The sequence below is a fragment of the Leopardus geoffroyi genome, chromosome B4, assembly GCF_018350155.1.
Source record: "Leopardus geoffroyi isolate Oge1 chromosome B4, O.geoffroyi_Oge1_pat1.0, whole genome shotgun sequence".
Taxonomy (NCBI): domain Eukaryota; kingdom Metazoa; phylum Chordata; class Mammalia; order Carnivora; family Felidae; genus Leopardus; species Leopardus geoffroyi.
This window is the reverse complement of record NC_059341.1, coordinates 90,503,650-90,531,592: the sequence shown is the minus strand read 5'-3', so window position 1 is coordinate 90,531,592 and position 27,943 is coordinate 90,503,650. Positions and strand designations below refer to the sequence as shown.

The following is a 27,943-nucleotide window of genomic DNA, read 5'->3' as shown; positions in this document are numbered from 1 at the left end:
ACACCAGTAATTAAAGTATTAAATACATGGACAGCAATGATAAACAACTGGAGAGAAAGGGGGGGGGGGGGGGGAGAAAACATGGAGCTAGGAATACCCAGGGGCTTCAACTACATCTGCAATGTGTTATCTTTAAAGTTGGATGATCAGCGGGGGCGCCTGGATGGTGGCTCAGGTCATGATCTCACAGTTTGAGCCCTAAGTCGGGCTCTGTGCTGACAGCTCAGAGCCTGGAGCCTGCTTCGGATTCTGTGTGTGTGTGTGTGTGTGTGTGTGTGAGCGTGTGTGTGTGTGTGTGTCTGCCCCTCCCCCACTCATGCTCTGTCTCTTTCTGTCTCAAAAATAAACATTAAAAAAAAATTTTAGGTTGGACGATCAGCTATAAAGGCATTCATATGCTTTTACATAATCACTGTATTCTGAGTAACTGTATTGTGAATTACTGTACTATGAATTACTATATTCTGCATGACTTTAATTTTTTTTAAGTTTATTTATTTACTTTGAGAAAGATAAAGAGAGTTGGGGAGGGGCAGAGAGAGAGGGAGAGAGAGAATCCCAAGCAAGCTCCTACTTACTATCAGCATTGCTGAGCCCTGGCATGGGACTAAAATCCATGAACCATGAGATCATGATTTTAAGATCTATCCCAATCTCACAGATACACTTTGTAGTGTTTCTAGAAAGTCACCACTCATTCTGTGCACCTATCCCTGGAGACCATCCCTATTAGAGACACATGCCATTTCTGAAAATTCATGTTTGTGAGGCAATCTAAACCTTTTCCAAACACACATCAGTGCTTCTTCTACAGAAAAATAAGTTGCACACCCAGTCACTGTCTGAGCTTCTACCCTTCCAAAACCCAAATCCAAGTGTCTACAACCTCCAAGAAGTACTCCTAATTAGGTCTGCCCTTTTCTATTCAGCCTCTTGGTGCCACTCACTCAACAAGAGTTGTACAAAACAAATAAATCAAGGGTACTATTGTATTTATTTTTAAACGTCTCTTAAATGTATTTAATCTCTTCTGAGTTGTTCTGTGCTCATTTATTACAGCTGTTACCATTCACAAACTGCATATTATATGTTGGTCTCCTCATATAATCCCAGAGAGTTCCTTATAAGGAAGGGAGAGTCTTTTATAATAACCCAATTGTATGTAGTACTAAACCCTGTGCATGGTCCGTGCTCAACAATACGTACTGCAAACATCTGAGCAATCTCAGTGTGCCAATAAGGATGTGAATGACTCAATTTTTGGAACTCACCCAGATCCTTTACATTTTCTTTCTGAGAATATACAGCAATATAGAACCAGCCTCTAGAACTTCATTTTCCACTCCTTGAAACAAATCTCCAAAGCTTATTAATTGCAGACTGCTCTTTAAATCACAACAAACCACGGAGAAATCCAATTTCTTACAAGTTGTGACATTCATTACAACCGCTATCATTTACACCCGTGTAGTGCATATATATGTACTTTGTTAGATGATAATGAACGCAACCGGTATGAAAACAAGAATGTTAGAAATTCAAAAGGTAACGTAAATGTACAATATACGCAAATCTATACATACATTTGTAGGGATTTCACAGTAAATCTTGATATGCAAGGAGACACTGCCTTCTCTGGTTCCCATCCCCCTCTCCTATTCCACTACTTGAAACAAGTCTACCCAGGCTTAATTTAACCATAAGCCTATGACTTCCCTTCCCATTGTCCCCCCCAACCCCCGGCCCAAGCTCCAAGCACTAAGCACTGACTTTTGCTAATGTGGCACAGTCACCCCAACGAGACTGCTGCTTTCCCTATTCTTCATCGCTTTCTTAAAGCATGGGTTCTCACACCAGACTGCCCATTTTCTAACCCTAGTTCCTCTGTTTACCAGCTACTGTGACCCTTTCTGTGCCTCTTCTCTACAAAGAGAATATCCACGCCTACCTCACTGGGTTAGTGTGAGGAGGAAATGAACCAATAAATGTACAATGCATTGAGCCATCGTTGTTATCAACAGTAAGAGTATCCCTTCCACGTGCATGGTCTCTTCCAACAATGGTCTCTTTATAGCTGAAAAGAAAAACTGGACTGTCTACTCCACTACTCACAACACTTCGCTTCTGACACCAGAGATGCGGGGCTTTCCCTCACACCAAGCAAGCAATTCTTCGGTTCTCTGCAGACACCCACCGGGTGTCCGTCCTACAATTCAACTCCATTCTGACACCATCCACCTGGGGTTAGCATAGATACCACAAGTGAATTTAAGAGCTTAGTCCCACAAGACGCCTTCTACACACACACTTCACGTGCAATAGCAAATCCAGATAGTTATCTATGCTTATAACTGACCAGGTATAAATCAGGGATTCCCATGACGCCCTTCTCAGGTTCACCCGTTTGCTAGGATGGCCCACAGAACTCAGGTAAGTACTCTAATCACTATTACCTGTTTTTTTTTTTTTTTTACAAAGGCTACAATTCATGAACAGCCGAGAGATACACAAGAGGAGGTAGGTGGGAAGGGGCCCAGAGCTTTCACGACCTCCCCACAAGTGCCACTCCCCCTTCACCTCCCGTGTTCACCAACCCAGAAGCTCTTCCAAATTCCTTCCATTATATATACTACACGTCACAATATCACAATGGCTCTTTATGACTTTCTACTAGACTGCATGCCCTGGAGGTGGGATATTGGCCTTCCTTCTCTTTAAATCCCAGGGCGAAGCACAACACCAGCTATAAAGCAGGCACCCAATAAGTGTTTGTTGAGACCATGGAAGCAGGAAAGTAATCTCTCTGCTACAGCATAAACCATACAGTAGTTGCAGATAGTTCAGAAAAAAGTAGGAGGGGGCTAGGGAAAATAACCGGAACCACCCACATCCCCATACAAATTCTAGAGCACCCACCACACTGTTGGAACTTCCAAAGGATCTAAAACGTTTGCTTCCGGGCGCCTGGTGCCTCAAGCCGGTTGACTGTCAGATTCTTGATTTTGGCTCAGGTCAAGATCCCAGAGACGTGGGATGGAGCCCGCGTTGGGCTCTGTGCTAAGCATGCAGCCTCTTTCTCTCCCTCTGCCCCTTTCTGCAGGCTCATGAGCTCTTTAAAGACTTTATTTCCCCCTCCCCCCAAAAAAGGGGGGGATGCGCCTGGCTGGCTCAGTCGAAAGAGCTTGAGCCCCATGTTGGGTGTAGAGATTACTTAAATAAAAATAAAATTAAAAGAAAAAAAATAAAGACTTAACTTCTCCTTAGTAAACATTTCCACAGATCAACAGGATTGTGTGCTTCTACATTTTGGGAAGGAAAACAGAAAAACGTGGATTTTATGGAAGATCCAAAGTAAGGCTCTACAAACCAGTATTGAGCTAAATATAAATTGTAATCAGCATATTTCCCGAAAACCACTTTAGTTTGTGTTGTTTTTTTTTTAATCCATCTAAGGACACTGCATTAGAATATTAATTATTAGGTATCCATTGATGTCAAGCCTGAGGAATACAATGCAGTGATACCACACTCAAGACAGTATATTTCATATTCAAAGAGGTTTCAAAAATACAACCAGCTAGTCCCCAGTTTTCTCAAGTTTCTTATCAAAAATAATAAACACAGATTAAGAAAGTGATTTTGACCTGATAGAAAAAAAAGAAAACTATCAAGATAAAAACACTTCTATCGAAACTTCTTGAATTTATTTCCTAACATCTTTTTGTCATTAATTTTGAGCTATTTGGGGGGCGGGGGGGGAGTTGGGTCACATCCACATTCTGGTCATCAAAGGCTTTATTCTAAGAAAGTTAATAATACACTGAAATGGTCTAAGAAGTTTGCTTTCACAGTCCATATCCACATCAGGATTTATTTTTCTCTTGTTCCTTCAAATAAATCTTAACCACTTCCAATTCAAGGATGATGACCTCATGCTTCCGATCTCTCTTGCAGGGACCTCTGTCTTGAGCTTCAGAATCCTGATTCTCGTAGCCAGCTGGGTGCTACACAAACGCTCTGTAAATGTGCCTGAAATTGAACTATCCCACCACCTGGCTAGACCTGCCTCTTCCTCCTGTGTTCTCCAGTTCCCCAACGGCAGGGCCATCCTCTCAGCTGTCCCCTCCCCCCCACACACACACCTTTTTCCTCCTCTCTCCCCCTGGCTTGGTCAATCAGTCAATCTCAGGAACCAGTCAACCTCAGAAATCCGCACCTCTCCCACTGCAACTGCCCCATTTCAAGCCCTAATGACCGTCACCCAGGTTACCGCAATGGCCTCCCTAACAATAACCCTGCTTCTCTCTAAACTCTTCCATAAACTGCTCTCAGCTCCCAAATCCTAGATCTGACCCCGTTACTTCTCCCTAAGTGGCTCCTCCCCACCCAGGAGATGCAGTCCAAAGTCCTCAGCCTGACAAACAAGGCCCCTTTAGAGCCGGCTTCCTTTCCCAGTCGTTCACCACACCCACCACACCCGCAGGTGTGTCCTTCCCCGACAGCTCCACCCAGAAGGCCACCTGGTCCTCCAGACACACCACAGAGCTCCCCTTCTGCTTCTGTGCCTCCGGCTTTCTCTCCACACAACAGCACTTGCACACGCATACCCACCTGCTTGGTCAGTGCCCAACGGCCACAGACTCAAACTTCTAGTCACCCCCCACCCCCCAACTCCGTATCAGGTACAAGTTTACCAGACTTAACCCTGCCCACCTTCTCCAAGAGGACCCACCCGCTTTCTAAGCAGTCCTCCACCACTTCCGGTCCAAACACCACCCCTTCCGCTGCAAAGGCAGCCATTTTCTTGAGGGAACCCTAGTGCCTCACCTGTATCCCCATCGCCTTCCTTCTACTGAAGTCTCTCATCTAAAAATGATGCCAACACACCAACGACTCCCTCGCCCCATGGACTCATTTTAGGGCACTATCCTTTGTAAGAGCGAGCAGTTTGCACCCACTTTTCCTGTCTCTTCCACAGCTGTTCAGTCCTCCTCCCTCTGCAGTCCGACTGCCTCTCCAGTTTTCCGAAGAGGCTCTCCTCAAGGCCTCCAGAGGCTCCTACTGGCTCAACTTCAGTCCCTGGCCTTTCTGCGCGCCGCACTTGCCCTACTGACCACGTGCCTGTTCTTGAGGCGGCCCATCCCTGGGCTCCCAGAACACCATTCTCCTGGCTTTCTTCACCTCTCGAGTCACTCACTTTGGTTATCTCTGGTGACACACCCTTCTTCTCTGCCTACCCTTTAAATGCAAGGGGCACCTGGAACACTCAGTTGGTTGAACATAGGACTTTGGCTCAGGTCGTGATCTCACCGTTGGTGGGTTTGAGCCCTGTCTGCGGCTCACCACTGGTAGTGGCAGCCTGCTTGGGATTCCCCCACCCCCACCCGCCCTCTCTCTCTCCGCCCCTACTTGCATGCTCTCTCAAAATAAAGAAACTTATAAGCAAACTTATGAATGAACGAATGCATGCTGGTGTATCCTCCTTGCTTGGGTCCCCCTCCTCCCATGGCTTCAACAAATCCCAGAGCTCTCTCCCCAGATCAGCTATACCACCAAGAAGCTCAGGAAACACTGACACCCTACCGACAGCTCAAAAAAAATACACCCAGATTCATTCATTCATTATTTATTGACTGCCTGGAGTCAATACACGGTCTGAACTTATCCTCCCTCACCAATCTCATCTTTCTTCCATATTCCCTTAATTGGCAAGTGATGACATCACCTTCCCAGTCACCCAAGCCAAGAAGCCCACAACTCATCCCTGTCCTCGTTCTCACCACCCCCCAGTACCCACATCCAGACCTACCCCATCCCAATTCACCAATATCTGCAACCTGGCCCCTCTTCCGCTTCATCCCCACTCTCACTGCCTTCCTTCCACCTCAATAACTGGGTAGCCACGGAGGCCTAGCTAGAAGTCACTCCTGCAAGTTCCGATAGCCACAAAGAACAGGTCAGTACTTTGCACGGCTTTTTAGCTTCATGTGTCTACCTTTTGGGGGGGACATAAATTATGCAGCTGGGGAAATCCACTGCTTCACACTTCAGCCCACATTTTCTTTTCTGATCACTAGAATTGCTAAAATCAATCACTGCCTAAATGAATGTAATGCCTATATGCAAATTCAGAGATACTTCAAATAATGTTTAATAACTGTAACATTAAGGGTCTGGAGTCTTGATACTCTGCTTGCCACAAAATGGTAATGCAACATTTTAGTTCACCTAAACCATTTGACAACACTCATTTTCATAGAGCCTACATTTCAAATTAAAATGAACACAAATGTGAGCAGCTACTAAATCTGCCATCTCTTTGTATTATCGTATCACACATTTTCCAAATCTAAAATGCACCACAGGGGCAGCAGGGTGGCTCAGTTAGTTAAGCCTCAGACTTCGGCTCAGGTCATGATCTCATAGTTCGAGGGTTCGAGCCCCGCATTGGGCTCTGTGCTGACAGCTCAGAGCCTGGAACTTGCTTCAGATTCTGTGTCCCTCTCCCCCTGCCCCTCCCCTGCTCACACTCAGTTTCTCTGTTTCTCAAAAATAAACAAAACATTGAAAAAAAAATTAATAAGTAAATAAAATGCACCACAGAATTTCAGGGACACTACAATGTGCTTAATGAAAAAAATGGGAGTCGCTACAAAAATATTTTTTTTGTGATTTCCATTCCTAAAAACAAAGCTTCCTATAATTATGTGTTTAAGTATGTTCCTTCTAGCTAATTGCAAAAAACCAGACTCTTCACATTAAAAGGAACCATTCCACCCAGGCCATTCCTTTAGAGTTAGTTATGTCTTTCTAAATTATCAATAATCCCTCAAATGTTTAAAAGTCAAATTGTAAAGAAATATCTTTCCCTACGGGGTCTTGCTGAAGTATCTCCTGAAGTCTGTATGAAATTAGAAACAGATGAAAGTTCTAAATAAATTGCTCAGATTGAAAATAATTCTTCTTGGGAATGACAATGTCTCAATTATGAATCAGGTTAATCATCACATTCACGAATCATTCAGTATGGCCTCTATAAAGCAAAGATCCTTAGCCCTCAAGAGTTTTCATTCTTGTCAGGAAGGCGATCCTTATATATGCCTGTAGCAATCAGAGGACAAGACATTGTTGTAAGAAATGAGCCTTGAACTGGGTATCCATAGATCTGTGAATGGAGAAGCTGAGTAAAGCACTCTACACAGGGTGTGGGCAAGGGGATAGAAGCCTCTGGAAGCCTCACATTTGGATATATTGTATTAGGCAAAAGACTCTGATGTTTTATAATAGAATTTAAAAGAAACTGATTTGGAACATTTACCTGGCAAGGGCCAATGCAGACCAATTGGAATACAAGAGACACTGGGAACAAAAGACAACATTTAATCTCCCAAAGGAAATGAATACACTTCCCTCACTCCCAAATGTGAGTTCAACTGTTCAGTTGTGAGCACACCTGCCTGTAAGCACTCATCCTTCAGTAAGCACGGGGGCTAAATTACCCACACTACCCTAGCATTCTCTGTAAGCACAAGACTCTCCTACATTCATCCTGCCCAGTTTCTTGCTGGTGGGCTCCTTCTTAAATAGTTCTTGACATCATGTTTACAACTCCTGCAATAATTAAGGCTTTCCTTTGGCTTGCATGAAACCCATTCTTGTTGGAACTATATAGGGATGAATTCAATAAACCATCAGGACCCCCTTAATTTCTTACCCAAGACATTCCCTCTTTAGGAAAAGGAATAATTCATATTCTACTCATATTCCACATATTCTACTCATTTCTCAAACACCCATGACTAACCAATTCACTTAAGTTCAACCCCACCCAGCCAGATATGACCTAATACAGCTATTTCCTAACTAATTCATTTGGCATCGCAATACATTTCATGGAATCCCTTTCAAGCCCTTTATCACCGTTACTTTCCCTCCAATCAAGAATTCAGCTCTAGAATAAATCAGCCATTAAATTCCAAAGCTACTTCTTTGGAACAAAGTAGAGGCCTAGGACCCAGGTCTCCACATCCCCAGCCCAATATATGTTCCGTTTCGCCTAAATGGCTCACTTTCACATGATACAGAATCTATTACCATTATTTATTTTAGGATTACTCCCCTTGAAAAAAAAAGAAACATGTTTCACTGCTTTCAACCAACTTATTTTTCTTGATTAGGATTCTGACACAAATCTGACCAAATGAAAACCACGTGATCAATTAACGAATAATGACAGGGCACCGGGCTGGCTCACTCAAAGGAGCATGTGACTCGATTTCAGCATGCAAGGAGTTGGAGCCCCACATTGGGTGTAGACATTACTTAAAAATAAAATCTTTAGGGGCGCCTGGGTGGCGCAGTCGGTTAAGCGTCCGACTTCAGCCAGGTCACGATCTCGCGGTGCGTGAGTTCGAGCCCCGCATCAGGCTCTGGGCTGATGGCTCAGAGCCTGGAGCCTGTTTCCGATTCTGTGTCTCCCTCTCTCTCTGCCCCTCCCCCGTTCATGCTCTGTCTCTCTCTGTCCCAAAAATAAATAAACGTTGAAAAAAAAAATTTTTTTTTAAAAATAAAAAAATAAAAATAATAAAATAAAATCTTTAAATGGTGCCCTGTGCCAAGTACCACACTAGCAATGAACGTCCAGTGGTGAACAAGACAGAAATGGCCTGCCCTCATGAAGCTCACAGACAGGATAATCTGGAAGGCCTAAAACTAAATTTACTCAAAGCCCCTGATGCATTCAATCAATAATAAGAATGGAATATCGTCTTTCTCCAAAGCATCAGAGTGCTTCATAAACACAATTCATTCATAAGGTAATTTAAACTTGCTGCTTAGATATAAAATGCTCAGGTCATCCAGGGTGCCTGGATGGCTCAGTTGGTTGAGAGTGGGACACTTGATTTCGGCTCAGGTCATGACCCCAGGGTCGTGGGATCGAACCCCACATCAGGTTTCATGCTGAACATGGAGCCTACTTGGGATTCTCTTTCTCCCTCTGCCCCTCTCCCCAGCTCGTGCTTTCTGTCCAAAAATATTACCAAAAAAAAAAAAAAAAAGTTCAGGTCCCCAAATACAAATCACCATTTTGCAGATAAAAAGAGACATACTTGGAGGCACCTGGGGTGGCTCAGTTAAGCAACCAACTTCAACTCAGGTCATGATCTCGCAGTTGTGAGTTCAAGCCCCGCATCAGGCTCAGAGCCTGTAGCCTGCTCAGATTCTGTGTCTCCCTCTCTCTCTGTCCCTCCCCTGCTCACACACTGTCTCTCTGTCACTCTCTCAAAAATAAACATTAAAAAAATTTTAATGAAAATCAAAATTAAAAAAATATACATGAATGAGATGGGGGAGTAAATTCATTTTTCAATAACCATTTATCAAGTATCACCTCCAATACTACCATAGGTTGAGAATTTAAAATCAATTTATAAGACACAATATATGTTAAGAAAACAATTTTATACTAGTCTCTAAACACTAATATTTGCAATTATGTAACAATTCATAACTTGGGGGTACTTTCACACACATTATCTTATATAACCCCTCTAGAATATCTGTTTTAAAGATTAACAAGCTGATACTCAAAAAGTTAAGGAACCTCTTCAAAGCTCCCAGAGCTAGTGAATGACAGATTCAAAATCAAGATGATTTCCCAATTCTAGATCCCTAGACTTTCCCATCATATCACACCATCTTAGAGCTCCTACAAAATTGTTTTTAATGAATAATGCTAATACTACTAGAAATAATAGTCAACATTTATTGACTATGTACTCACATGCTGGATAATGTCCCAAGTCTTTTATATTAACAAGAGAATATTTACGTAGGAGTATCAGTAAAATTTACGGTTCAGCTAAATTTACAATTGAAGTGATTAAAAATATTCACAATGGCATTCAGAATATAAAGCCAGCTTTAGACAACCAATTTATTGTAAGAAACACAACCAAAGGAAGGGGAGGCTGGGGACAGAGAGGGAATGGCAAACCCCAAGAGGCTCACATGGTCTGAAGGAAGAGGTTTCCCACCAGATTCCAAAACCCATGCCAGTTTTATAGAGCATAAATGAACTCTGAAGAGTTAGCCAAACAGATCACGTGACTCACTGAGCTTCTTTAATGCCTGTGTTCAAACTGTGCACAAGCAAAGCTTACTTCCGAACTGTGGATGTGTCCAGCAATGCTCAAACACTGAGTGGGAGACCAGAGGGCTGGGAAACCAGCCACAGCGCGTGGAAATGGATTCAAAGGACAGCAACACATCCCTTTGCCGTGAGTTACTCAGTTCACATAAATTACCCCATTCAATTTGATCTCATGAAAACCAGAAACAAGACAGTGACTAAGTCCCTAAACAATGAGCACAAGGCAATTTACACCTTCTGGAGGAAAAAGGGAAGCCCCCCAGGAAGAAGCAAAAATCTGTCACCAGGTCAAGCCAGTAGCCTCCAGCAGAAAACTGCAGCCAGAATCCTGCAGCCAGAGGCAGATAAGAGAGGGAGAACAAAAGGAAGTTGAAAGAAAAAAGGAGGAGAAAAGAGGAAAAGAGGAAAAGAAAAAAGGAGGAGGGTTGGTATACACCAACTCTTGAGCAAAAGAACCACATTTTCCTATGTCTGATCTCTCTTTCCACTGGGGTGGCTAACTTTAAGGGGGAAAAAGACGTTAGTAAAGACTTTGATAGGTGGCCTCAGGCTTGGTCAGGAGACAACAACTCCTTTACCAGAAAACAAAAGCACTACAGTGAGACTGAAAGTGGCTTCAAAAAGAAAAAAAAAAAAAAATTTTTTTTTTAAGCCTCCAGCAATGACTAAAGCTTCCTCCTGATCAAGGACATTGAGATTCCCAATTCCTTTTGGTCAATAAATCCAAAGTGACGCACCTAATTACCTTTCATTCTTTGGCTTCAACTCTCCCAGGCACGGTCAGTTCTCCATTCAGCCCAAAACTCAAATGAAATACATGACCATATGTGGAAGAACCTTTTAAAAATAAAAGGTAATTTTTTTTTAATTGCTAATACTTATTACTGTTTATATGTGCCAGGCATGCTGCTACTTTACAGATGAGGAAATCGAGGCTCAAAGAGGTGCAAGGACTTGCCCAAGATAACGGTGGGCAGATTTAAACCCAGGCTGCCTTACACAGCTGCTTATTATTAATCAAGGACACACATCCTTTTAGCCCATAACAAAATCCAGTTCCCCCTCTCTTTTTTTTTCTTTTAATAGCCCTCACCAGAAAAGATCAAGATCCACTGTTAATTAAAACTGTTCAGGGGCACCTGGGTGACTCAGTCAGTTAAGCATCCCACTTCGGCTCAGGTCATGATCTCACTAGGAGTTCAAGCCCCACGTCCGGCTCTGTGTTGACAGCTCGGAGCCTGGAGCCTGCTTCGGATTCTGTGTCTCCCTCTCTCTCTCTCTGCCCCTCCCCTGCTCTCACTCTCTCTCTCAAAAATAAACATTAAAAATAAAATTTAAAAAAACTGTTCAGAAGTACCTCCAGTGTGAATGAATTTTACGCTGATTTGCTGATTTGGGTGCTGTATTTGCCTTTTTGAAAGGTATTACTTTCCCCTACATAACCTACCTCCAGTCCCCTGCACCAAATGGCAGGAATAATTGCACTCTGGGTACAGTTCATAGAGCAAATTTCTCTAGCACAGATCAGCAGGACAGCCAAGAATCAAACCCCACACCTCACTCAGCACAGTACATCACCACCACACTCCTTCCCCCCCCACACCCCCAGGGCACCACGTGGGCCTGGTCATTAGAGAAAGCAAGAAAGCAATTTTCAAACTTCAGAAAGATCTGAAAGGGCAGGGACTCTCCCCCAAAGGAAAACTGGCAAGAAAAAGCTATCCACGAGCCTGTTTAAACAAACAGAAACAGACCTTAAATGGACAAAAGTGATATTATTGTTTCTTTAAACCACCTACATAATATTTACATTTTCCCATAGCTGAGAAATCACGGACTACAGTCAAATACCTCTGAATTCACCTCCGCAGTGCCATTAAAACCTGGATCTGGTGAAGGTCTAAACCAATAAAACTTCTGTTGGTTTAATTTCTCATTTCCAAGTTCCACTGAAATTAAAGTCCAAATAAATCAACTGAATGTTAATTCTCTTGGAAAGCTCCATTAACTATAAAACACGATGGAATGTTAAACTTCATTTTTAGTACTGCTATTTTTTCCCTATGTAATGCATACAGCTTTTTTATATTTTCATAAAAGTTTTTGGTTTTTGTTTTGCTGCTCAAGAACTGTATCAGATACACATAAATTTCTAGGACTTCACTGGCGAAGTATCAAAAAAATATTCCTCGAAACAAGCATTTGTAGGAAATTTTCAGAGTAAACTTGTTTGAGTTGCCTAAGAATATGAGGATTAAGGCGGCTTCATAATCCATCTAAAGTCAGAAATAATTATTTCCGTCTCTTTAAAAGATTCACTTAATTAAAATATTATGAATGAAGAAAAAATTAAATGAGGACAAACTACGGGTTCATCAGATTATAAGAGATTAAGCCAAAATTTTCATCACAGGCAAGCCTTAAGATAGAAGGATGCCCGATTCTATCTAACTGCAATGTTTCAACAAAAGACATTAGGCCAATAAGTAAACAGTATAAAAATCCTTTTTGGTAGGTGGTTTTGTTGTTGTTGTTGTTGTTGTTGTTGTTTTTTAGCAGTTTGTCCTACAATCCTTTTTTGCAAAATCTGGTCTGTTTATAAAACTTAGGTTCCTCTGAATTCTCCCGGGGGCTTGGAAGACTCACACTAAATGTACTGAAACTCAAAGATAAACAGCCACCTTCAGTCACTTTCTTTTTTTTTTTTTTTTTAACATGCTTAGTAAAAGGCACATCGTCCAGCTCCCACCCTCTGTATTCCACAGTGTATTCACAGGACACTGATGCTTTCTTAGTAATGCCTTTCCTGTGTCATAATTATAGGAGTAAAGTGGGTTTGTTTTTTTTTTTGCTTGGAGTTTCAGAGTGATGTCAGCCTGAGACAGACTCTAAAGGATTTCAAAATGCCAGAATATGTAATGTCCTTTTGGTACAAACAGAGTAAGTCAAAAAATAACCTGGAGTTTAGCTGACCACAAAAAAGGGGAACCATCTCCCCCGCTAAACATGCACACGACTCAAGAACAGAACTCTTGGGAGATTTCCGGCCTGCCTAACAAATGGTCAAAGGCCATGAACAATGCTCACACCAAGAGGAAGATCTACTTAGAAGTACAGAAACATATTAAATTTACTGTTAAAGGAATACAAGTTAAATAACAATGAGTTATTCTTTGTCCTCAGAGTCACATGCTCTACTGACTGTGCTGGCCAGGCACCCCACTTTTCCCTCTATTTTAACGACGATGCCCAATGGAGCTAAGGGCACAATGAAACTAGTTAAAAATACAGCCTTCAGGGGCACCTAGGTGGCTCAGTCAGTTAAGCATCCGACTCCGGCTCAGGTCATTATCTCACAGTTCACGGGTTCAAGTCCCCATCTGGCTCTGTGCTGACAGCTCAGAACCTGGAGCCTCCTTTGGATTCTGTGTCTCCCTCGCTCTCTGCCCCTCCCCTGTTCATGCTCTGTGTCTCTGTCTCTCTCAAAAACAAACATTTCAAAAAACGTATCTTAAAATTTTTTAAAAATTTACCACATGATTCAGCAATGCCACTTCTGGGTATATACCTGAAAGAATTGAGATTCACCTAAGACAGATCTGTGTACCCATGTTCCTTGCAGCATTCCTCACCATAGCCAAGAGTTAGACGCACCCAACTAGTCACTGACTGATTAATGGATAAACAAAATGTGGTACATACATGGAATGCAGTATTACTCAGACTTGAAGGAAATGCTAACACATGCTACAGACGGATGAACCTTAAGGACATTACACTGAGTGAAATAAGCCAGTCACAAAAAGACAAATATTGTAGGATTTCACTTACAGGAGATATCCAGAACAGTCAAACCCACAGCAACAGAAATAGAATGCTGACTGCCAGGAGTATGGTGGGGAGAGGGTTGCACTTTAATGGGGACAGAGTTTCAGTTTCCAAGATGAAAAAGTTTTGGCAATTGGAGACATAACAATGTAAATATACTTAACACTAGATGGCAAATTTTAGGTGTATTTTACCACAATTTTTTTAAAAGTCAGGACAAAACAATTATATGTATGTAAAAGGACAAATGAGGGGTGCCTGGCTGGCTCAGTCAGTTAAGCATGGGACTCTTGATCTTGGGGTCATAAATTCGAGCCCTACGTTGGGTGTAGGGATTACTTAAAAAAATAAGACAAATGAAAAAAACTAGAAAACAATTCTGCAAAATAATATTCGAATTAGGATATTGACCTGAACTTAGATAATGGACCATTTTCCCCTCAGAGTATATGATGCGATTTTTACAGCACTCTTATTATCAAAAAAACTGGGGGGGGGGGGGGGGAGGCAACTGGGTGGCTCAGGTGGTTAAGCATCCGACTTCGACCCAGGTCATGATCTCATGGCTGTAAGTATGAGCCCCATGTCGGGCTCTGTGCTGACAGCTCAGAGCCCAGAGCTTGCTTCACTTTCTATCTGTGTCTCCCTCTCTCTCCACCCCTCCCCCACTCGTTCTTTCTCTCTCTCTCAAAAATAAACAAATATTAAAAATTCTGGAAAAAAAGATTTTTAAACATACTGCTCCAGCTACCAATAAAACCTTAATATCCTTTGAGTAAAAACGCCATGCCTATGATAAAGTTCTTTCTTCGCATATACGAAACATGGAGCCAGATCTTGAACTAAGACCTTGCTCTTTACCACGGACGAGAAATGACGTATACAGACTACAAACTCAACTTTTTAAAAGATTTTAAGTAATCTCTACACCCAAAGTGGGGTTCAAACTTAGAGTCATACAACCCTGAGATCAAGAACCACATGCTCTATCCACCAAGCTAGCCAAGTGCCGTAAGACTCTGAACTCAACTTCTTAAGTAAGAGCAGGTTTCTATCTGTTTTGTTCATCAAGACCCTAGCACCAGTCTATCACATTGCGAACATTCCATGAACACTTGGGAATGAACGTAGAAAACTACCTTCACGATCTTAACACACACAAACATTGCCTGACCTGCATTAATTTCATGAAAAAGTTTGCTGATTGCATTCTAAACCTCTTAAATCCAGATCTTCTAAATCTATTCTTCTGGTCTCCAATTCCCAAATTCATCCTTCTTCCTGCTCTAATTATCTCACTTTCCTTAGCATCTGGAAAAAAGAACTGAGTGCTACAATATAATTAGTAAATTATTCTTAGCTGACTGAATCATGTAGCAGCAGTTAGCAATTACAGTCCATAAAATGTGTATTACTCTTGCTGTTTTAATACCCTATGAAATAATGAGCTCTATTCTCTTTAAATTCAAGGCAGGGTTGCAGTTTGAATGCCATTAGGACAGTTTTTATCCTATCAGCTCATAGGTCAGAAAAAAGGGAAGTTCCCCACACAAAAGTTTCACAACCTCAAAATGCTGGTATGCATGACCCTCGATAGGCTGAGAAGAAACTATTCCCAACAGTAAAGGGCAAGTTCCCCTTCACAAAGAAAAATCTTCTCAGGGCACCTGGCTGGCAACCCATCCTTCCATGTGCAGAGGATGGAGATCGAAACCCCCGGCAAGAGTTAGCAGCTTTGCTTTAGCAGATAGCATTGCCCAGCAGAAACAGAATGTGAGCCACATACAGAATTCTAAATTTTCTAGTAGCCAAGTTAAAAAACAAACAGGTAATAATTTCATTTAACTCAGTATATCCCAAATATTCAGCATATAACCAATATTAAACAATCATTGTTTACATTTTATATTCTCTTCCCTTGGCCTTAGAAATCAGTGTATATTTCATACCTCCAGCACCTCTAAGTTCAGGTCAGAAACATTTCAAGTGCTCAAGAGTCACATGTGGTCAGTAACTACTGTATTACAGTACAGTTTTAGAATGATGACCACTTCTATTCACAACATTTTTATGTGCATATCACATCTTAATCACTTTTTTATGGGCTCTGACATCCTTCCTACTGCATATCTGGCCCTGTCCATTAAAGAAATAACAAGTTAGGGGTGCCTGGGTGGCTCAGTCAGTGAAGTGTCCAACTCTTGATTTCAGCTCATGATCTCATGGTTTGTGAGACTGAGCCCCGAGCATGAAGCCCACTTAAGATTCTCTACCTTTCTCTCCCTTTGCCTCTCCCTGACTCATTCTCTTTCTCAAAAAGAAAAAAAAAAAAAAAAAAAAAATATATATATATATATATATATATATATATATATATATACATACATACATACACATACATACATACACACACACATTCTAACTTTTGGGGCATCTGGGTGGCTCAAGTCAGTTAAGCATCCGACTCTTGATTTCAGCTCAGGTCATGATCTCAGGGTTCATGGGATCAAGCCCCACATCAGGCTCTGTGCTACTAGCAGAGGGATTCTCTCTTTCTTTCTGCCCCACCCCCCTCTCAAAAATAAACTTTAAAAAATAATGATGATAACAAGTAAACAAAACCTTTTCACTAGCCACTGACAGCCAAACCAGAACTATTAAGAAAAACCTGAGGGGCGCCTGGGTGGCGCAGTCGGTTGGGCGTCCGACTTCAGCCAGGTCACGATCTCGCGGTCTGTGAGTTCGAGCCCCGCGTCAGGCTCTGGGCTGATGGCTCAGAGCCTGGAGCCTATTTCCGATTCTGTGTCTCCCTCTCTCTCTGCCCCTCCCCCGTTCATGCTCTGTCTCTCTCTGTCCCAAAAATAAATAAACGTTGAAAAAAAAAAAATTTTTAAAGAAAAACCTGAAAAACTAACACTATTTGGGAGAGTTTGATCAACTCTGGTTAGTGTTATTAATATGAACTCTGTTTAATGCACTTCATATCCTTGAGGATGATGATGTTTCTGTTGGAACACAATCATCTACAGCTTCTGGACAGATGTCAACAGGAAAACGTGGCTTGTTTTACAGAGATACACTTCTCCGTAAGCCTTTCCATCTAAACTGATGTACAGCTTTACCACACTTTACACAAGTGTTCTTTAAAAACTGTCAACAGGTACAAGTTTCCTTTACACTAAAGGGATAAGCTCTTTAAAGAAAAATTAGAGAGCTGTTCTATTTGGTAAGCTTTTAAAAAATATTACTCAATGGAGGCACCTGAGTGGCTCTGTCGGTTGAGCATCCAACTCGACTTTGGCTTAGGTCATGATCCCAGGGTCATAGGATCGAGCCCCACATCAGGCTCTGCACTGAGCATGGAGCCTGCTTGAGATTCTCTCTCCCCCTTTGCCCCCTCCCCTGCTTGCGTGTGCTCTCTCTCCAAAAGTACATACATACATACATACATACATACATACATAAATTAAACACTTAAAAATAAATAAAACCTTAAAGGCAAAACAAAGTAGGCATCCCTCCCCTCTTAAGCCCTCTGCTCCTTCCCTTCATAGCAAAAATAAATTGTTGGCAAAATAAATTCAATAAATGTTGAATGAATGAATAATGGGCTTTCTTAAAATAAGGGGGAAATATACAAAGTGAGTTATACCTAAACCAGTAATAACACTGATTACCAATATCATTTATTTTTAAATGACTATTAACGTGTAAGATGTTTTTAGAAACTTTTGGTCTAGCTGGGAGAGGAGGAAAAATTCTGTATACTTGTGTATAAAGGAAAAGTCACAATACCAAGGACTGGAACTTCCATCCAAAATCAGTAGGTTTTCCATAAAAGACTCTTAAAAACTGAGAACAATCTGAGGGTTGATGGGGGGGGGGGGGGGGAGGGGATGGGTATTGAGGAGGGCACCTGTTGGGATGAGCACTGGGTGTCGTATGGAAACCAATTTGACAATAAATTTCATATTAAAAAAAATCAGTAGGTTTTCATTCCTTCAAAAACTAAGTACGGGGCATTTATTTATGTGCTGGGTCAACATGGTAGTCTCTGTCCTCATTAAACTAAATAGAACAACAAAATTATAATTTTTGCTATGAAAGGAAAGAGCAGAGGGCTGTAAGAGGAGAGGTTGCCTACTTCGGAGTGGTGATTCAGGAAGACTTTTCTGAGGGGACAGAGAAGGGAGGGAAGCAATCACAGGCCAAGGTTCTGTGATGGCAAATCACACGGCTCCAGAAAGGAAGTGAAGAGTAGTATGACCAGAGTCCTAGTTACATGCAGTTATTTAAAAGTTGTTGCAGAGGAGCCTGGGGTGGCTCAGTCGGTTAAGCGTCCGACTCTTGATTTCAGCTCAGGTCGTGATCTCATAGTTCAAGAGTTCAAACCCCGCATCAGGCTCTGTGCTGACAGTGTGGAGCCTGCTTGGGATTCTCTCTCTCTTCCTCTCCTCTGCCCCTCCCTGGCTCTCGTTTTCTAAATAAAATAAATAAATAAAAATAAAAATAAACAAACATTAAAAGTTGCTGCATCAGGGGCGCCTGGGTGGCTCAGTCCATTAAGCATCCAGTCATGATCTTCAGCTCAGGTCATGATCTCACAGTTGGTGAGTTCAAGCCCCTCATCAGGCTCTCTGCTGTCAGCACAGAGCCCGCTTGGGATCCTCTGTCTCCCTCTCAGTCTGTCCCTCCTCCACTCACACTCTCACTCTCAAAAATAAATAAGCGTTTAAATAAACAAACAAACAAAAGCTGTTGCATCCGAAAGTGAACAAGAAGCAGAGCCTCGTCACATAGCTAATGCTTATTCAGAATTAAACCTCTTACTAGGCACTGTGCACAGCTCTTCGATGAGACGAAGATACAAACAGGTGAATTTAGCCAAGATACAGTATATAAAAGCAGCTCCTTCCCAGGCATCTATCTCCTATCCTGTACTGTCTTTTCACCAGCACTTCTGAACAAGGGCCCCAACTAGATAATGGCCTCAAGCCAAATCAGAAGCGAAAAGCAAGCCTCAAACAGGGGCCTTTATCAAAGGACAGCTACTTCTGTGGGCAGCTGGGGGTGAGCAAGAGCTGATGCTCACGGCTAAGAATTGGGGCCCACACCACATTAAAAAGGACTTGGTCTGCCTCGTGTTTTTTTCCTCCCAGAAAATGAATGTTTACAGTATGACATGCATGGACTGCCAGAGGAAGTCTAAAAAGAATAAGCACATTATTGGATATTTTTAGCTTTTCTTTTCATAAATGTTTTCTGTCACTGCTTTCCAAATAATCCCAAATCTTTGCAAGTTAGCCAGAAGAAGAAACGGGGAAGAGAAATTATTTTCATAGAAGAGGTGACTAATGTTCTCTTGAAATTGAGTTAAAGGAATGTGTCTTTGTGAGTCCTGTTCACACAAACACAAAATTCCAACGGATTAATATGTACTGTGTAAGGACAGGACATAGCAAACATGGAGACGAAACGTGCAAATCACCCCGCACCAGGCAAAAGGACCGGGAGGAATACTTATGTTTGACAATATAGGGATTAAAAATCCGTGTAGAAAGGCAATACGGTCAAAATACTTTTGAGGCAGTAAACCACTATTCTTTTATCCCCAGTGACCTACCGCCAAAGCTTCTAATGGAAACACTAAAGAAAAACAGTGTGCCTCATTACTGCTGATTCTAACGATGTGACACAGAACCAAACAAGCCAGAAAAAACTTTAAATTATACTAAGGAGAGAACCCATAGGGCAAACCTGAGGCCTGTTACATGGGGTCTCACAGGCTTGCCTTATTAAACAATTTTTCAGGGTAACTTCTTTTAGAAGTGTGAGTGGTTCAGAGACAATTTTTTAAGTTTAAGGCTTCTTGACTATTCTGCTAAAGCAAAAAACAGGGTCTCCTTTCCTTATTCCTATTGAACTACCAAAGGCCCAGAAAGAAAAGTAATTACCTTAGCTGGGGGTAAGATATGCTCCAATAGATTACATTAAGAATTATGAACACTGTAATGAAGATATATGAAGAATGGGGGGGCGGGTCCCCAACATTTTAAGAAACTCCTAAATTATAGATGTCCATATGTGCGACAAGAAAACTGAACTTTAATTTTTTTTTTTTTTTTTTTTGGCTGAGAATTAGCAAAAAAGGAAAATTTGTGGGCCCTTCAGTGAATCCCTTAACAAGGCCTTACCTTTCATTAATTCTCCAGGGGGGTTCTGGGGAGAATCATAAAATAGGATGCATTTGAAAACCTGTAAAGAGCCGAGTATTATCAGGGCCCCTGGCTGGCTCAGTCGGTTATGCTTCTGACCCTTGATTTCAGCTCAGGTCATGATCTCATGATCCATGGGATCAAGCCCTGTAGAGCCTTTTAGGATTCTCCCTCCCTCCCTTCCACCCCTCTCCCCCGTATCTGTCTGTCTCTCTCTAGTATATAAACTTAAAAAGACCCAATTATTATCAAACCAGGAAAGGAGTCACATAACTAATATTCACTGAGCAACCACTGTGTATCAGGTACCAATGGAGACCCCAGAGATACAACGATACACAGGACATCCAAACTGCCACAAAAAGGCCATGTGTTCATTCCTGTTTATATCCTCCAGACAGGTTTTTCAGTCTTTTGCTTTTTTTAAAGAGGGTACCAACATAATATAAGAAAGAAAACAGTAACATTTTCTTTATATCCATAAGATTTTTGTTTTTGTTGGAGATAGAAGTTGGGCTATATTCCTTTGCCTGGCAAGAGAAGAAAAGAAATTCCTCACTCCCCTCCCCCTTTTTCTCCATCCTGAATTTACCACAAACATCTTGCTTTCTCTGGATATTTTCAAGAGTCCTAGAAACCATATCTTCCTGGCTTTTTCACCAGGTGGTTCAGCACCAAAAAAAAAAAAAAACAAACAAACAAAACCAAAAACAATAACCCACAATTACCATTATCACTAACAAAGCCTATGGCAACATCTCTCTTTGCACCTCTCTAGAGAAAGGATAAATTTCAATTTCACTTTCACACTTTGTCAGATATGCTTATCTTATTCTTCTAATCACCAACATAATAAAATGAAAAAGGTGGGGTGCCTAGCTGACTCAGTTAATATAGCAAGCGACTCTTGATCTCAGGGTCATGAGTTCAAGTCCCACATTGGGCACAGAGATTCCTTAAAATAATAATAATAAGATAATAAAATGACAAAGGCTTATCTATCATCTAACCATAGGTAAAACAAATGTTCTATATTTAGAGTGCCTTGCTTTAGAAGTTTTACTTCTTTGCGGCGCCTGGCTGGCTCAGTCAGTTTAACACCAACTTTGGCTCAAGTCATGATCTCACAGTTCGCGGGTTCAAGTCCCGTGTCGGACTCTGTGCTGGCAGCTCAGAGCCTGGAGCCTGCTTCAGATTCTGTACCTCTCTCTCTGTCCCTCCTCTCCTTGCACTCTCTCAAAAACAAACAAACATTAAAAATTTTTAAAAAGGGGGCGCCCAGGTGACCCAGTCGGTTGAGCGTCCGACTTCGTTCGGCTCAGGTCATGATCTCACAGTTTGTGAGTTCGAGCCCCACATGGCCTGCTTCGGATTCTGTGTCTCCCTCTCTCTCTGCCCCTTCCCTGCTCATGCTCTGTCCCTCTCTCTCTCTCTCAAAAAGAAATAAACAGTAAAAGAATTTTTTTTAATAAATAAATAAATAAATAAATAAATAAATAAATTTTTTTAAAAGTTTTACTTCTTTCACTCGCAAATCCTATCAGGAATTTAACACACTCTTTCAGGCACTATAACCAAAATGCCCACAAAAATTCAGTTGGAAACACTTTTTCCACCTGGCAAGTAAGTTCCAGAAGTCAGCGCCTTCCATGTGTTATGTTAGAAGGGGAAATACACAGGCAATAAGGCTTCAGAATATACAGAACAGGATCTTCAAGCAAAGAACTAGGTCTTACTGTCCCGGTTTTCAGCACAATACTCATGAATGTCAGACTAATTCTAAATGCTAAATAAGTATTAAACAATATGAACGCTACATCAACAAGCAGAAACACTGTAAACCCAGAGAAAAAGAGAGGCTTTTACTTTCTAAAGCACTGAAACATTCTCACACTGTTCTAACCTGGATAATCTGGCCCTTGGGAAGGAGCATCGCATACCTGGAGAACCTGAGAACCAGCAAGTTTTCTGGAGATCAAGAGCCGCCTCTGGATTGGACATCAACCCAGCACAACCACCACTGTCAAATTCTAGTGAAAGTTGTCAAGCAGTGACAGCAATGTAAGTGGCAGGAGAAAATACAAAGAGAAGAGAAACAAAGGAGAGATCAAGAAAGAAAGAAGAGCCAAGCGAAAGAAAGAAGCATAAGGAAAAGCAATTAATTCTTCCCTCAAAGACAGAAGAACAGTGTTTCTGCCTTCTAAACTTCACAGCAAACGCATGCCATTAAAATACACTCTATTGAAAAAGAAGGATCAATTGCTGTTAACTCCATGTGGACCCCCCACTCCAAAATTCAAATGATGAAGCCCTAAACGTGACAGGATTTGGAGGTGGGGATCTGTGGGAGGCAATGAGGCCAGGAGGGTGGCCCCCAAGATGAGAGGCACCCTTATAAGAGGAAGAAAGCTAGCCCTTTCTCCACCTGAGGTCCCAGCAAGAGGTCGGCTGTCTCCCAGCCAGGAAGCCCAAGCCAAGAAGGGGTCTTCACCAGAACCCCACCATGCACCCAGATCCACCTCCAGCCTCCAGAACTGTGAGAAATATTCGTGTTTAAGTCACCTAGTTTACGGTATTTGTTACAGCAGCCTGAGCTAAGCCATCACTCAAAGTGACTAGTAAATAGTGCAACCCTAAGCCTTCGAAACAATAAAGAAGGCGGACTGCCGCCCCAGGACTTCACTTAGGATTACCTGCTTACTGAATAAGGGCACTTGACTTCACTCTTGCCCTTCACCATCCCCTCTCCCCCTCCTTCTGGTTTGGGGGTTAAGAGGCTGAGAAGACTAGAACTTCCGAATCTGGAAATCTGACCTCAGAAAGTGGTTAAGTAAACTTAAAAGGTCTGGCAAGGAAACCCTGACACATTACTCCGTCCTCACCCCTCCCATAACTCCTCTTCCGGCCCTGAACGATTTTCCTTGCCTCTAGTCTCCAGGACTGTCTAATAGCAAAGTTTGGGGAGCGCCTGATGTTATTTAAGGGCAACAAATTTGTTCCATTACAGCCTTCACTAATCTGATGTGGGCACGGCTTGGTTGGCGGGGCTCCCTGGTGTGGTTCCCAGGGCCAGGAGGCCGCAAGTTCACGCTCCAGACTGAGAAGTCCACCCCAAGTGGCCCGTTTCGAGAAAGCCTCCCTGAATAACACGGTCACGGTCGGCGAAACCGGCCCAAGTTCCCTTCCCATCTTTTCCAGAGTCCTACTTCCCACGGCATGCTTCCTCCAAAAAAGGAAGAAACCGGCCTAAGGCTCAGCTCTCGCCGGCTGGTATTTACCTAGCACCGGAACTTGTTTGCAAAACACTGGAGGCACTCACAAACTTGACTTTGCAGGAAACGCACAACCTTGACTCCCGCAACCAAGATCTAGTGAGCGCCTTCTATCGTCCCCACCCCCACCACCAAAGTCCCGGACCCGGAAGGTAGGGGAAGCCAGGTCACCACCGCCACCCCTGGCTATTACACGGTGCCCAAGCCACTCAGTGCCCACTGAGCCGACTCACAGTGAGGGCCGGGGCCAGGACCCGACCACAGACTGCTGGGGCGCAGAGGAAACGCCGGGATGGGCGAGGGACGCCTCCACGCTCAGAACTGCTTGCCCGCAGCCCGAAGCTGGGCCGCAGAGGCCATCTGGCGCGGAAGGCAGGAGACGGCCCCCGGTCTCCTGCCCTTCCTCCTCTTTCCCTAGTCCTGGTCGCTCTCCGCGCGCGCACGTCCGCACGCCCATGTGCACGAGCTCCAGGCACTACCCTGGGATCCCAAAGGGCAGGAGCCCCTTCTCGGCCGCCCCCCCCCCTCCTTCCCAGCCGGCATCCCCAGCGAGCCTCGCAGGCACACGTGGATTCAGGGACCCCGGGAGCGATGGGCGCGGGCTGCGGCGCCCGCGGCGCGTGCCACTCACTTGCTGGCCGGCGCGGGGCTTGCCCTGGGGCGCTCTCCTGAAAAAGGAGGTCCTGGCGGTGAAGAAGAAGTCCTCGGAGTCCTCCTCCAGGCTGCTGTAGCCGCTGCTCATGCTGCTGGTCCCGTCGCGCGTGGGCCGCCTCCCCCGGGTGCAGGCGGCCAGGCAGGGGGTACCGCGCCCGCCCGCCCCGCGAGGTTCCAGGCGCGCGGCCCGAGCCGCCCGCGGGCCGTCCAGCTGCAGGGGCGGCCGCCGCTCACTCCGGCCGTCCCGGCCCCTCCCGCCGCCTCCCCGCCAGGCTCCGGGCGCGGCTTTAGCCTCCGAGAGCCTTACGACCCCGCCTCCCGGGGCCCCGCCCTCTCCCGGGTGCCCCTCCCCTCTCCCGGGTGCCCCTCCCCGGGAGGCTGGAGACTGTGCCCACGCGGTCGGGGCACTCGGCGCGTGGCCGCAGGTGGGGGTGGTGCAGCCCGCCCTCCCTGGCGCCTGCTCTATCCCGGAGGTGTCTGTGCCACCTAGAACGTCCGCTTCGGCGACTGCGTCTGGCCAGGCTGTGCTCGGGGTCGCTTCCCCAAGCTCCCGGAAACTGCCAAGTCCTCCGTGATCCGGCTACCCGCCCCCCACTCCGCTAGCTCGGGCTTTGGGGAGGACCCGGGCAGAGCAGGGAACTGTCTCCGCCCTGCTCGCCCCTCCCGGGGTCCAGGGGGCGGCAGTAGAGATTGTCCAGCGGAGGAGCCCCCAGACCGTCGGGCCTCCGGCACCCCTTTAGCCGCGTCCTCAACCCCGCATCTCGCCCCAGCAGGAGGGTTAAAAGTTAGCGGAGATGAGTGGGGAGGTAACAACTGGGTAGCTTATTCAAATGAAAACATCCTTTCTGGTAATTCAGTTGAGCTTCGGTCTTTCCTTCCCGCCTTCTCTCTAGCGAAGGTTCATTCGCCTAGGATGACCAAAGAACGGCCAAGGTCGTTATGATCTTAGAGGCCACTTGGTGAAAGGGGTGGGGGTGAATTAGTTCGAGTGCTTATTCATTAAACGTGTGTTTTAGACCTCCCCTCCGACAATCTTACAAAGGCGTGGTTTCAGTGATGGGGTTCAGGGAATTCTATTCACCTCCTACAAAAAAAAAAAAAAAATCCCTATTTTCTGAAACCCTTCCAGTCAATTAATCCTCTTTTAGAATGCAAAATTTTCCTTCAAGCCACCTGTGGGTACCATTTACACCTTGGTGTTATTTAACTGATTTAAGTCATACTAGCTTCCTTGCTGACATCTTGACTGAAAGGAGGTTGTGAGGCTTCACCACTGCCTCAAAGCAGTGGTAACCAGGCTTTAAGAGAGGTTTCATTAGGAGAGAAAGAGAAGGGTTAGAAAAGAGAATCTTCACCCATTATCGCTAAACTCTCTTGCATTATCTCCTTTCAATCCTGAAAACAACTGTATAAGATAGTTAGCACTTACTTATGTTCATTTCATACCCAGAGCAGCTGAGGTTTAAAGAGGGAAGTAGCTGTGGATGGGGGGGGGGGGGGGGGGGGGGGGGGGGCATTCCGATCTGCTTTCTGTTTATCTCAAAGTCTGCAGAGACCCTTCTAGATTGGCTTGGTCCCCAGTCAGCTGTGCTTCTTTGTGCACTAGTGGAGGGGAGAGCTGGCTCTTGAGTCAGCCTACCCGCAGGCAAAAGGAAGGCTTGCAAACCCTCTCCACTTTCAGGCTTACACATCCAGCTTGCAAAGTTGTGCGTTACCCCGAGTGATTCACAACTGCAAGAGGCAGGCCTCAGAGTTACAGCCCATCTTAAAGATCCTGCAACATTAAAGCCTTCTTCCTGGCCACACAGCTACTGAATAATTAGAAACCAGGAATTCTAACTCCCTGCTGTTTTACCCAGACTAAACTGATCTGCTGGTGCCATGCACGTAACCTAATGTCAGAGAATGAGACAATTTACTTACTTTATGGTAGATTTGTGTTACCTGGTTTCTGTTATTACATGAACGTAATCTTTATTATTAAATACTTCCAATTGAAGAGTAATATGTAGGTTAAAGAATTGAAATAACTTGTTTTATTGTGGGTGGGAAGAGGGAAATAACCCCAACCTGAACTAATTAAAGTTTCAGAATACTTGGAAGAAAAATACTAAAAGGAAAAATACACTTAAGTGTTTTATGACCCACCATACCATAAAAGGGATTTTTTCATGGTATTAAAGTTCCAAAGGACTAAATTTTTATATCTGTCAGCACACCATCAGAATCAGTTATAACAAAAAGGCATAATTGAATAATGAAGTAGAAGCACTGCTTTTAAACAACATAAAGTAGGGGCGTCTGGGTTGCTCAGTTGATTGAACGTCCAACTCTTGATTTGGCTCAGGTCATGATCCAAGCCAGGGTCATGGGATAGAGCCCTGTATCATGCCCCGTGCTTGCTGAGCATGCAGTTGGCTTGAGAGCCTCTCTCTCTCCCTCTCTCTCTCAATCCCCACGCCCCCACCCATATGCTCTCTCTCCCTCAAAATAAAATAAAATTTTAAAATTTTAAATAAAAACAACAGGAGCGCCTGGGTGGCTCAGTTAAGCCTTTGACTTCGGCTCGGGTCATGATCTCACAGTTCCTGAGTTCAAGACCCGCATCGGGCTCTATGCTGACAGCTCAGAGCCTGGAGCCTGCTTCCGATTCTGTCTCCCTAGCTCTCTGCCCCTCCCCCACTCACCCTCTGTCTCTCTTTCTCTCTCAAAGGTAAATACACATTAAAAAAATAATTTAAAAATTTTAAGAAAATAAAACAAAAAACAACAAAAAGTAAAAAACATGAAGGAAGGAAGAATTGGCATTCTACTTCCTAAAAGCACCATAATAATATTTCTAAATTTTTCTGATAGTATTCTTGATAAAATAATATTAAAATTTGGCTCATGAAATTAGCATTTGTAAAAATTCAAAATGTCACATTAAACAGCTAGCATTTAAAATTCAAGGAAGGAGGTGGAATAAATGTATGCAACTAAGTTCAGTTTTGAAAGAACTTACTGTCAAACACAATAGGATTTGTAAGTGGACTCCATTACCATAAACGTTCCAGTGATACAGAGCCTAATGATTTAAATTTATAGCCTAGTAACCTTTTATTTCCATATTAAATGAGGAATATATTTAAAACTGAATAACTAAATGCAAAAACTATAAATACACACAAAATGTTTTATAATTGTAATCATCCTGTGCATCAAATCATTTTCCTTGAATCAATGTAAAAGGAGCAGCTATAGTGACAGTTTAACTCTTCTTGTTCGCCCAATAAACCCCTCCAGAAGAAGGATGCCTGGCTGGCTCAGCCAGGAGAGCATGTGACTCTTGATTTCAGTGTTGTGAGTTTAAGCCCCACACTTGGGTTAGAACTTACTTTAAAAAAAAACAAAAAAAAAAAAAGGAGAAAGATAATCCTATAAGTATGATTATAAATCAAAAGTTTAAATCATTATTCAGATACTTTAAGCACTATATATCCACAAATAGTAGAAACTCAGATATAATCAATGTAGGGAAAAAAAAAAAAAACGTTTTAAGCACATCTCACCTTTTAACCAAATACATTTAAAAGTAAAATCTTTCTTTCAAGGGGTGCCTGGGTGCCTGGGTGGCTCAGTCAGTTAAGCTTCTGACTTTGGCTCAGGTCATGATCTCACAGTTTATGAGTTCAGGCCCTACGTCAGGCTCTGTGCTGACAGCTCAGAGCCTGGAATCTGCTTCTGATTCTATGTCTCCATCTCTCTCTTCCCCTACCCCACTGGCACTCTGTCTCTGTCTCAAAAATAAATAAACATTAAAAAAAAGTTAAAAAAAAAAA

The 27,943-nt window shown here is 43.3% G+C and overlaps 1 protein-coding gene across 1 annotated transcript in view; it reads right to left on the bottom strand.

Annotated features, from left to right (window-relative positions):
* Positions 1-24,410, bottom strand: part of RASSF3 (Ras association domain family member 3) — a 72,957-nt gene extending 48,547 nt beyond the window's left edge. Inside the window, exon 1 of the mRNA XM_045464850.1 lies at positions 24,100-24,410. Coding sequence (XP_045320806.1) covers positions 24,100-24,210 — 111 coding nt within the window. The 5' untranslated portion in view covers positions 24,211-24,410. The remainder of the gene's footprint in view (positions 1-24,099) is intronic.
* Positions 24,411-27,943: the final 3,533 nt, after the last annotated feature.